The 12,475-nt window shown below is 45.2% G+C and overlaps 1 protein-coding gene across 1 annotated transcript; it reads left to right on the forward strand.

Moving 5' to 3' along the window:
- The first annotated feature begins 722 nt into the window (after positions 1-722).
- On the forward strand, positions 723-12,259 carry c21h18orf21 (chromosome 21 C18orf21 homolog). The gene is made up of 5 exons (XM_057020757.1): positions 723-1,029; positions 4,106-4,128; positions 4,605-4,828; positions 10,906-11,090; positions 11,315-12,259. Exons 1-5 carry the CDS (start codon positions 935-937, stop codon positions 11,472-11,474), a joined length of 687 nt encoding a protein of 228 aa, XP_056876737.1. The 5' UTR covers positions 723-934; the 3' UTR covers positions 11,475-12,259.
- Positions 12,260-12,475: the final 216 nt, after the last annotated feature.

The raw sequence follows: 12,475 nt of genomic DNA on the forward strand, positions 1-12,475 counted from the left end.
GTCGCTGTAACGAAGAAAATAGAATCTCACGTTTCCAAAAGCTCAGTGTAACCTGTGTCCTGTTATCGTTCGTCTGAATACCGCCGATACTGGGTGCTCCTTTGTATCAGTCCAAAGGTTAGCCGACGCATCCATGCGCGTCTCCTCCCCCTCTTCGCTTCTGATTATAAATATCCAATTTTTAAAAAAAATGCTTTTTGTCGCCAGGCTGCATTACCTGTAACCTCTAGCTGCCTAATCAATGGATGCGGAGAGTTGAGTCATTGTGGGTTGAGTCATTGTCTGGCATGGATTAATGAGGAGTGGTGAAATCTGGTTCTCTGTGTGCGCAGGACACATACCCACCGCGATGGCTCAGAACAGTATTAAAAAATATATTACTCTTTATTAGAGATCATGTTATTAAACTCTTCTATTTCCAATAATACATTCATATTTGACGGAAGACAACATTGTAATGTCACCTTTGCTGCAAAGTTTAAAATCATACGTTTTTATTTATATTTATTTGTTTATTTATTTTATTTGTATTTATGTTATTTTAAAAATATGAATTAATGTGCCATCTTTGCCTTTTTATATGTTTTTTTAAATGCTATGATAATACTTATTAATAGTACGCAATAGAAAATTAAGAAAAACTCGAAGACAAACAAAAGTCGAACCGTTCGTTTTGGTTGAATTTACTCAACCTCCCATGGTGCATTGCGCGTGACGTCAGACTATCGCGACCATATCGCGATCCACATGAGATTGTTGTTAGCTAGCATATGGCAGAACCGCGATATCGTTACCTCGATAAGATTTCGAATATTTATATATTGTCTAGTTTGTGTCAGTGTGTGTGAACTTGTTTGAATTTTGTCTGACATTACGAATTTCCCAGAGGACCTTTTAATCGGCGCGACGTAAGATTTGTGGTCCCTGTTTGAAAATGAAATCTCCCCAGCAAGATAAATCGAAGACGTTTCTCCTAGACGCCTCGTTGCTTTATAAGGATACGTGTCCGGAACTATCACGGTACCTCCTGTAAGAAAACCTTCCATTATTCTACCATTAACTGGTACTTTTCCCCGCCAGGTCATTTAGTTATTGGTGTAATTCTATACTGCTGGCGCTAGATGGCGCTGATGCGTCAGTGTTATTTGTTGCCTTAGTTTTGTGACAACTTGCTTCCAATAATCCAGACTAAAGAATATATAAGAAAAACAAATTCTATCTCCAAAGCACCCACAGAACATAAGAGAATCTTAGGAAGGGAATTGAAAATCAATTTATGTATATATAGCGAATGCATTTTTTTAAAAGTATGCTGTGATGGTGATGACAGCGACAGATAGAGCTCCCCATATTTGTGGTAGTGTTAGTCTAGCAGACTCGGAGATAAAGAGAGATTCTCTTTAGATTTAGACCTATGTAGACTTTGAGTCTGAGTTTTATTTTGGGACACATCTTTTTTCATTAGAGCATCTTGTCTGTAAGGGATCGTGCAAGGTTAAGATTAGGTACGTCGTGGTTACGGTTAGGGTAATTTTGCTCATGTTTTAGTTGGGATTCATCCATGTCCCTGCATCCTTTAGCTTGTTTTCACTTTCACCTGAGCCAGGAAATTTGTGGGAACAGACATAATAACATAAAATTTAATAGCAAAGCCCGAAATCAGGGTCAGTTTACAGATGTATGAGTCCGCGTGTGTGAGGGACCACTACCACTTTATTATTTTGAGCTGTTCCCCAGATTCTTTGGCTCCATTGGGTTGTAGTTACAGGGAAACGTTTTGACCACAATGACCAACTCTTCAGCAGGAAATGTTTGGCCATAAGACGTGGAAGGTTTGGAGCCAAGGAGCCTGGCAGAGAAGACCCAATTAGCAGCCACAGAAAAAAATGTGAATAGCCGGTTTGATTGCAGAATTTGATCCTCGGCGAGACCAGTGATATGGAAAACATACAGACAAGGACTAAAGGCAGCTTAGGAGGGAGGCAGGGAAGACAAAGATGAGACACGAAAAAGGCAGACTGTCGCTTGAAATAGGTAATGTGTGCCTGGGGAACATGTGTCCATATTGTTTTCAGGAACAGTCGACCACAACTGTCACTCTCTGTTCTTCTGGGGGTTTCCGATGGCTTCTCTTTCTCCAGTTATGGTTTTTCCTCCTGCGTCACTGGTGTTGGTTTCGTGGGGGTGCGTGTGAGGACTCGCGAAAGCAACAGCACATTTGTCTGGTATTGTGTTACTGTCTTCTGACCCTTACGTTAAGGTGATGGGTTCTCTAATCACTTATGTTTGCAAGTACACAGATTTGTATCAATTCCAATAAATTGTATCATCAGTTCCTATAGGATGTGTAACCCAGACCCTGCCACACATTGTTTTTGGTCTTGTTTCTGATGTCATCTTCTGATGGCTCATGTTACCAGGCTGCTTTTGGCGTGTTCCAGTTTGTCCCAGTCCCATGTTGACTAACTGGTGTGTGAGTGTTGTGATAACCAAAGTATGCAGGATGTTTCTACACAGTGTCCCACAAACACAGCTGCAGGCAGTTTGGTTCCTTATAATCAACATATTTTTTTCGTTAAACATTGTGTTTCATTTAGGCATCAGTGATAATTCGGTATCTGTTTATTCCATCCATCACCCAAATGACAGACCCAAACAGCCTTTACTGGCACCAATCTGTCGCATTTATTTTGCATGTTGAAAAAAACTCAAATCAATGATATTCACATATGCCCTACCTGCAGAGGGCACTAAAAATCACTATTGGAAGCAAACGAAGTAGCAGAAAAGCTCAGTCAAGACCTCTGAGCTAATAGTAGTCTTCCAAAAACTATGCGAACCGCCAAGTACGGTCCAAGTCTCCCCACTGGGCACTTGCCCTGCCCATTTTTATCAAGTATGCATCAGTCATGACATGTGACAGCTAGATATCCCACAATGCATTTCACCGGGACCAACAATTGCAGCAGCAATGGCGTAAAGTGTGTACTTCAAAGTGTGTACTCCAGAAGTTCATGAGTCCGGACCTGAGTACTAAATGTCGAGAAACGGCTAATAAATTGTAGCGTAAGCCCGTAATCAATGTGTGATATGTGGCGACACCTAGTGGTGAGAAATGACATGAGAAGGAACTATCTGGCCTCAAACCCCTTCCCCTTTTTAAAAGTGGAAAAGTCTCATCTTGGTGGCCAAATGTCAGATTGTCTAAGATTAATAACACATTAGAAAACCTAGTTTCCATGATTTCTAATATAGTATACCTGGTATCCAATAGCTACGGTCAGGTCAGCAGGAGAAGCTGCTTCTTCACAGTTGGCGTCTTTTTTTTACCTTCTTAAAAAGACCCAGTATCCACATGTCTCCCAGCTCATATCTGCCCCGTCCATCAACAGACCTAAGTGTGCACTTAAAAGGAGATGCATGACAAGTATGTTAATAAGATTAGCGCTGTGGTCTTTGTGGCGCGCACTCCTCAGAGAGCGGGGAGTGTAGCGGGAAGCCTCGAGTCATCGGCGGTGGGCCTCAGGGTCTGCGCTCGTCAGAGAATCGATCTGTTTCAGTGTCAGAGCGTCCGCGAATGTGGAGAATGTGTCGCGGCAGCAGCCGCCGGATCCGTCCGTGCCAAAGGCCTTACAATCGTCTCTCAACAGGCCGACGATGAAAGAAAAGAGGGGGTCAAACGGTTGCTGCAGCAGGACAGGAAATTTCCCTTCATTGATTACCTCCTCGGGCTAATTTTAGTGGGAATCAGCAGTGGCTTTGATAAAATGTTTGCGCTCTTAACTCCCCTGTGGAGGTAAATGATGAGGATGTTGTTTGGGATCTGGTTGCACAGCTTCTTAGAGCTCGTAGCATATTAATTGGCACACTTATTTCCCTCCCAGTCAGGTAAACATTTGGAATAAAGACTTTATAATGCATTTAGTCAGTTTATTACATCTTGAGAGAGCCATTCTAACGGATGCTTTAGCGTCCTTAAATTGAAAATAGGCTTGAAAATAATTCAGATTTCCCACATTTCCTGTCATAAGTGAGGGTCATTTTTTATACAAGTCAATATATTGGACTAACCTTGTCTCTTTACCTTGTCTCTTTTCCTCTACAGGCAATGGTCGGAAACATCGAAAGGTAAAGAAATCTGTTATCTTTTTATCTGCACCAATTTGTGTTCCATTTCCCTTTTGTTTATCAGTTGTTTAATAGCCCTGAAAAGAATGAAATACATTATTAAGCAGGGGAAACTGCATTTTCAAGGTTGATTAACCTCTCTAAAGCCTCAGAGTGAGTTATTCAGTGGACTGCCTCGTGGGATTAAACACACACACACACACACACACACATAGATCCATGCCAGCTTAACCTACAATGATAATTACTGCTACAATTTATTAAGAATTTGCTGGGTTTTCTTCAGAATAAGAGTGGTTTCCCGAAGGAGAAGAATGCTTTTGTTTTGAAAACCAAAACCTGACATTCGATATGTAACCGTGTATTTCGTGTTTTCTTGTGAATGGTTTGTCATGTTGTTGGAAACAATTCATAACCCACGTGGGTGTGAGTGCTAAGAAATAGGAACTCAACATCAGGGGTTTTTGTTTCTTCAGAAACACCAAACCCCACACGGTCCAGTTCCTCGCTCGGCGCCGCTCCGGTCTGCCCAAACTGCTATCAGTGGCTGCAGCCCGACAACCACCGTGTACGGCTGAGGCCCAAGCCACGCCCCTCGCTGCGCGTGCAGCGCATCCTTCGCAGGAAGGCCCACAGCAAACGCCTCAGCCTGGCGCAGAAAAATCTGTTGCACCGCTTCCAAAAGGCTTCATCAGCACTGGTGAGACAACGCCATCAAAGTATTGATGTGTCTGCAGTGCAGCCGCCTGCCCTGCAGACACATTCACCATCCTTGTATTTTAACTGTCACTCAGCATGTACAGTGACATTGGGGATCATAGGTGTGTAAATATATCAGTTTAAAGTGTCTTTTTCCATGTTTCTCTCCCTTTTTGCTAAATGACATCTTTCCGACCCGCCAGGCTCAAATATAACAGCTTGTCGGTTGGTTCCTCTTCAAATCGGCCCTTTTCTTCTGTACTCCAGCAAAAAGCAAGGAGAAATTAATTAACAAGCTTATTTTAGCTGATTAGGTTATTTAAATGCAAAAATGCTGCAGTTTGGTGGAATTCGTGCCGTGTGCTAGTATTCACATTTTGCTGAGATGGGGAGCCGAGCTAACAAAAGGGAACAGAGGAGAGCAAAACAGGGGTGCAAGAGAGCAGGATGAAAAGAGGAGCTGCATGCTGGAAGGAACGTGCAAGATCGTTTTAAGGGATGTTTATCTTTGAAATGATAGCTATAGTCTGAATAATAATAGCAAATAAAATATAAAGGGACAGAAGAGTCCTTGATAGGAGAGTGCGACAGGGCAGCGTAGGTACATAGAGTCCAAAAGAAGCCCCGCCCACTTTGTTTTAGACCATACATCCCACAGACAACAGTGGCCAACATCACCCCTTTTCTGAACAGAACCTGATTGGCTGTTTGGGCGCGAGTGCCATACAGGAGAGGTCAAGAGGTCAAGGCATTGCTCAAGTTTCAAACAGACGGGCAGCTCAGCGTACATGATCCAGAAACAGACAGTGCTTCTTTCCTTTTGTTATGTGGCCACGTTTCCATTAGAACGGTAAAAACGTTGAATGTTTGTCACTGTTGAGGCGCAGTTCAAATCTGTTTACGCCTGCTCGTACTTAAACATGTTTCGATGCCACGCACCAAACACACCGCCACCTAGTGGTCCGGCATGAAAACTACAAACTACTATGTGTTTATAGTCCAAGTTATAGAATCTCCTCATGATTTGTAAATCTGAGCTCGCCGTCCGAGATATTTTTACCCCGTTTTCACCACACGCCACCTTCTGGAGTTTCAAGGAGGAATGCAACCAGCCACAGATGCCAGATAGCAGGGTGAGCGCGTGGTGACCCCTTTCCTCCACAGAGGGGTGAAGACGCGAGATAAGGAGGGGAGTTTGAATTGCGTTGCGTTTTATCCTGATGCTACGATGCTGAGCAGAGCTAACACGCTGAGAGAGCGCCAAGCTCAGCAAAAGGGCGAGATAAGCTCTAACTCATTTGCGCTTCAGCGCTCGCAATATGTTATTGATCTTTAATTAATCAGGGTTTGGTGGCAAGATAATCTTCTGTTTATCACTGCCAATTCCGAGCCAGGGTCGCCAGGATTTAGATAATAAGTATCTGAAATAAACTCCTGGTTTACATTGTTCGCTGTTAATTAGCTCCTCGGGCTAAACTGCAGTGTTTCTGCTAGCTCTAATGGAAATTCAGACGTAAAATACACTCTGCAGTATGTTCGATGACCTCTAGGACACATGGGACATCAGGCTAATTAACTTTATACTGGAGCATGAGAGCTGGTGTGCAGTTTCTCTTTGTGCATCGGCCGTGTCCCCATTTCTTATTTTGTTAGCATTTCATATGAGCGTTATGGCTGCGTACGTGATATTCTGGTCTTGTTTGTTTTACTCATGCTGTGGAAAGAGGCACCAGAATCATGGAAATAATCCAAAGAGTCTGTCATCATGATTTTGCCCCAGGGACAGTTTACAGTGTTTTGTTGTCTGATTTAAATTTCCTGAGTAGTTTTGTTTCCCTGGTTTTCTTCCTGATTCCTTTGGTGTTCTCATTCCACACCATGTTGCTCTGCCTGTCGTGGACGTCCGTGCTGCCTTCAGGAGCGTGCCGGCATATTTATTCTGCTCATCAGCAAAAATTGTGGTTGGCAGCTTTTTAAACGTTGCCTAACAGAGAAATGGGTCGGCTCAGAGCGGCGTAAAGCAGGCACCAGAGGCCCTAAAAGGAAGAGTTGGAGTGGAGATCTGATCTGGAAGAGGAGATATTGCTTATCTTCTAGATGAAGAGACGGTTTGCACTTCATCACGGCACTAAAGCCTAAGTGGTGGGAAAACACCAGAGCGTTGAGGCCAACCTTTCTTAGTAATTAGCTCATCTTTGAGGACCCCCCCCCCGTATTATACCTCAAACTCATCTAAGTCACCACTTCCCCTGCCATTATTTCCATCGTTTTTCACTCCTACGTCCATCTCGGCCTCTTTCATCTCGTATTTGATCCTGCCTGGAGCGACATCGCCGGGGTCCCAATCGGAGGCGATGACTGGACGGAGGGCGTCCGGTCAAGCCTCAAGGTTGTGGGGGGGGGGTGTGTGACTGGGAGGGAATTCATTGGAAGAGAAAGGCAGTGTGGGAATTTGCAGCAGCAGAGGCGGCCTTGGGCTTTGAAGACACCCCCGAAGCCACTCACGTTTCACGTGCGTGGGGATTTAACTAGGTACGCACCCAAGCATTCCAGGAATGTAAACACATGAAGAGAGATCGACAGGTGTGGTGGCCATACACCAGCTGGGGTAATGACCAGCACTGACAGGAAACCTTGGATGATCCTTTACATACAGGAAAACTAAAAGGGAATTTACTGGCAAACGTTCCCTGGTCATCATCAGCCCATCGCACAATGATGACGTCGCCCGTCTGACGAGTGTGAGTCATCGGCGTCGGTTTTTCACGGTGATCGGTTATCATCCGTGTCTATTTAAAGCCTACTCTGCATCTCTACAGCGGGATTAAACGCGCCTCTCTGACTTCCATTTATATCCTATTGTTTTCGTAATGGATCTTTACTCTCTGTTTGCCGACTGCCTGCCAGCGCATCAATAGTTTGAGATATGATGATCCGCGCCGCCTGTCAACAATCGCTTATTCAAAAATATAAAGGGTTGAATTGTGCCGGTACAGTGCCGGTAATTTGTTAAATGTGTTGGATGTGTGGATCTCAACTCAGACCTCAGACTGTGTGACCCGTGCTATTTTTTTCAGTACAGATTTATGTTGAAGGTGTTAAACACGGGCTTTTAACCCGTTTTTAGCCTTGTGTTGTGCAGAGGAGCTGTTGAAAACCCTTTAGGATGACTTCAAAATGCATATTGCTCATCTTTTCTATTGTTACATTGTTAGATCTGTGGGGAAAAACATCATTTAAAGCCTGAATACCTTTTGAGGCAGCCTTTTCTCTGGATTCATTCGAAGAGCTTGATGTGGGCTGGTTCGCCGCCTTTATCACCATCAATGGAGACGGAGATGAATGGCGAAAAACACCCAACTTTTTCATGACAGCTGCGTGCAGCAGCTCATCATTAAGACCAGGCGGGCATGTATTTACCCGACAGTCTGCCTTCCAACAGTGCGACGAAGCGGCAGCCGGCGTCGGTGCCTCATATTGATCCCTCCAACTGCCTTTGCTTTCAGCTTTATTGTGCTCTATTGATGTGCTCTCAAATGACTTTCACGCACATTAAGCGCTGAAATTTATGCTCAAGAGCGCACGCACGGTTCTAAAAACTCTGCACCCGCTTGAAATGGTGCACTTGGAAGCCGATACTCCATTCAGAGCAGCAAGAAAGAACCCCGTTCGCTCTCCCCCCCGGGTGGCATCGCGCTCCTTAGGTCGAATTAATGAACCCAAGTCGACCTCTGGCTGAGACAAGAAAGACGGGAGGAGGTATTTATTGAGCCGAGAGCTATTAATAGACATAATTGATTGGGCTTCCGTGTGCCACATGAAATTTATGCCCTAAATTCCCACAAACGACGTTGCACAGATGAGTGGTCTCATGCTACGACATCACATACGTACGTGGGAGGTTTCTGAGCGTAACGCTCTGCCACATGGTGTTCGCAGACGCATTGCCTGTTTTTACGACCTCGAGGATGAGCAGCAGGTGCTGACATTCCGCACACGCTGGTGCCGACGCTAAACGGCCGTGATTTATGTGGCGGGATCGAGGTTAAGCGTGCGCGGCGGGCGGCGGCCTTCTCGGGCCGGGTTGAACACTTGCGCTGGAGATGAGACGGCCAGCGAGCGGCTCCTCTATCCGATGGGATGGAGGTGAGGGCTGGCGCCGGGGTATCGGATTGGAATTCCATGATTAAAATCTCAGTATCCTTTAATAACTCCCCGCCATCTGCGCGTCGTGGCTGTTTATCCTTTCCTTATTTTTAAGTGTTGCCCTCGCCATATGCCCGGGCGGCCACGGCGCAGGTCTGCCGCCAAGATCAACAGCTCAACATTGGGGGAATCAAATCTCCCTGTGGCAGCCGATCACGTGCAGACGCTACACGCCTGGGGATTAGGTCAAATTGGACGGTTACACGTGACGGGTGGGATTTCGTTTCAGGTTAGCCCGACTTCTCCTCCATCGCCGTGACGGACGTCTTAGAAAAGTGCCAGTTTCTTGGTGTTTTTATGTCACTGCGTCACATCAGCGCAGCTCTAAGTAGCAATCTAATTTTTTTTTTGCCGCATTTTCCAAAACACTTGATTCTCGTTTGAGTGGATGCCTGGAAAATCAACACTGTCGTCTAAAATGTGCCCATCCCAGAATGCTTACAGTGGCTGGCATGCAGGCGGCGGCGCTGTGGTTAGGGGAGACACCAGAGATGATGTGGGTTTTCTCCAGGTCCTCCAGGAGACCATTTCTCTTTGGAAGCCTTATTTTACATTTCTTGAATGGAGTTTATGACCTCTTCAGTCTCCTATTTATTTCTGGATGACAAAAACCCCAAACAACCAGTGATTATAGCATTTAAAAAAAGATTTCATTTCCTGCAAATGTTCCTGAGGTGCCTTGACTTTGAGGCCGATGTTTTATTTAAATAGAGGAGAATTACTGGCTAATACTCATTAAGACTTACGACTTATACATCAAAAAACCCACAATTGATTACGATCTCTTGTGTGTTTGTTTTCAAAGCTGACCCATTAGCAGATTGCCCGCCGTCCCACTCCTGGCTCGACCCCCGTCACGGTGCATTGGTCAGTCCGGTTCCAGCCACGCCCCCGTGTCATGATGCCTGTGTGTGCATAAAGCTGGACGCGCTGGGCTCACAAAGTAAACACTTCAAGCGCAGCGGCGTAAGGGTGCTGGCGATCTTTGGAAACCGGAGCCTCCAGAAGACACCTGTCAAAATCCGAAATGGCCGCGTTCGTGTCGGTGAGTTCAGCAGTCGGGGCTGCCAGCGGCTCGGGCGCAGACGCGCTGACCTCTGCAGCGGCGGTCCGTTCTGAGCGGACCCAGCGCTGCACATGGCGTGGGCGGGTTTGCATCGGCTGCTTTGAGCTCGTTTACAGCAACAGCCCGCAGAGTTTAAGATGCACTGGTGGCCTTGTTGATGCCATTTAATGTGAGATCTGTAACACAGTTGGGAATATTATCTGCAAGGTTGGGAATGGAATTCTGGTGAGAGGTTGTGACTTCCCAACGCGTCCACAGCAGCCGTTGCACGGACCCCGAGGATCCCGTGACTCAGCATCTGGATGTTGTAGCTCTCGCCTGCGTTTGGAAACCTTTTCAGAGCATCTCGTGTATTCTGCACCAGGACGCCGTTCAGGACACGTCCATAGAGCCTAACTGAAAGTTGGCTGTCGACTCTTATAGAATCTAAACCATGAATAGGCGACACTGCATAGCAACAGCCCCTCCCTTCACCTTCTAATAGACCAGGTCACTGTTTCCTGTCCCGCTTTAACTAATCCAGTTATTTTCCTATCCGTAGCGTAAATCTCTGGGATGTTTGGCAGACGTGATGGGAAGAACATCAGCTGTTAATTAATTTGTCCGCTTTTGTGAAACGGCCTCCCTGACCTCATTGTAAACTAAGGTCCACCTCAGCCACGAGGCTGACGCATCTGACGTGTCTGTCACCGGGAGCCATATGAGCAGTTGTCATCTCAGCTCCGCTGATTCTGCCGTCGGCGGCTCTGTGGAGGTACCAGGGAAAGAATGTAATATTAATGCACGTGTTTCTTTTTGCTTCCCAGATGGCCACCTGTCACACTTGCAACACAACATTCAGACACAAAGGAGCAAACAGGGCCTTTATAGCTTCTCTCAGCACACCGGGGAGCGCTGGCAAACGCCCAAAGACCCCTCAATCTACCGGCAGAGCCAGCATGAACACCCCTAGGACCCCCGGAAGAGACAAGACTCCTGTTCAAACGCCACGGTGAGTTATTTTAAGGCAGGTGGTATAAATATCTGAGCCACAATTCAAGATGTAAGTGTCCCGAGCAGGTGTCCACGACAACTTGGCGGACATGTTTGCTTCGATTGCAGATATTCTGCATCAACAGAGCTCCAGCTGGACTCTGTGTTCTTGCCTATTTTAGTAAACAAGAAGTTACACGACAGTAAAAACTTATTTCTCTCTCTCTTTCACTCGCCCTCCAGCTCCTCCACTTCCTCCACCCCAGGCTCCGGCTCATCTTCCACCAAGCCCCCCTCCAAGTCTAAAAATTGGGTCGTCCAGCGTCTCAGTAAGATACTCACGCGAGATGATACTCAAGGAAGCAAGAAGGGGGGCTTAAAAGACTTCCTTTCCTCACTTTGAGAACTCGCAGATTTACCTTTTCTCTGTGTTCACGCCGAACAAACAAGGCGTCAGAGCTGTGCCGTAACCTGTGGACGCCGCCGTTAGAGGGAATTTGAGGAACTGTCCCCGGTCTCCACAGCAGAGGGAGAAGGGTTACAGTTTTCCTGGCAACACAGTTGTTACTGAGCTGCTTGAAATGGTGCTTCTGCTGAGCCAGAATGCAGACAGGGCTGCTCCTGACCAGTTTAATCCAGGGCTCCTGTCCACTCTCCACCTGTAATGTTCATAAGAGGAACGTTACACTGCCACAACATGCCGGTTTACATAGCGACATCTCCATTTTCAAAAAAATATTTCTTTCTTAAGATGTATTGGTATACAATTTGTTGTCAAGCTTTTGCATTTACACCCTCCAGTATGTAGATGTAGTTGTATGAATACATCCAATTTTATTGGCTAAATGAAATATACTTAATTAGTATTTTGTATATGCATACAGATTGTTTTAGTATGCAGTTAACAGTACTTAGCTTCTGCTTGGGCTTGTCAGCTGTTGTTTACAGTGAATGGGCAAATGTGCCTGTTGTCGACATTTTGCATCTTCTTTGCGGAAATTTCTTTGTCTCTTTTTTCTTGAGAAACAAAACTATATATATATATGCATTTTTACTTTTTTTTTCTTTTTACCTATTTACCGGCTAGTTTTCCACTAGCTCATCGTCGTAATAAATTTGAAATACCTCATTTGTGTTAACTTTGTAACCAATAACTGAATAAAGTTGTCATAAGTTGTTTCTAAGCAATCACATGTAAGGTTTTGCTCATCCTCCAAGTATACAAAATAACAAATGTCATCATTTTAGGGACATTATCAGTTGATATTTAAACAAACATGCCCGAAGTCTTTATTGAATTGTCATGTTTAAAATAGTCGTTTTTATGAATTCTGTAGATTTAAAAAATCGCAAAAACAATGACAAAACACATCAGACGGGACTTGGTGTAATACCACATACGCC

The sequence above is a fragment of the Takifugu flavidus genome, chromosome 21 (genome assembly GCF_003711565.1).
Source record: "Takifugu flavidus isolate HTHZ2018 chromosome 21, ASM371156v2, whole genome shotgun sequence".
Taxonomy (NCBI): domain Eukaryota; kingdom Metazoa; phylum Chordata; class Actinopteri; order Tetraodontiformes; family Tetraodontidae; genus Takifugu; species Takifugu flavidus.

What these genes read in the sequence shown, in the direction of transcription:
- c21h18orf21 (XM_057020757.1), top strand. Translation starts at nt 935, where the DNA reads ATGAAATCTCCCCAGCAAGATAAATCGAAGACGTTTCTCCTAGACGCC. An exon ending in ATGGTCGGAAACATCGAAAG is followed by an intron (nt 4,129 to 4,604) that starts GTAAAGAAATCT and finishes TTGTTTCTTCAG; the next exon opens with AAACACCAAACCCCACACGG. An exon ending in AAAAGGCTTCATCAGCACTG is followed by an intron (nt 4,829 to 10,905) that starts GTGAGACAACGC and finishes TTTGCTTCCCAG; the next exon opens with ATGGCCACCTGTCACACTTG.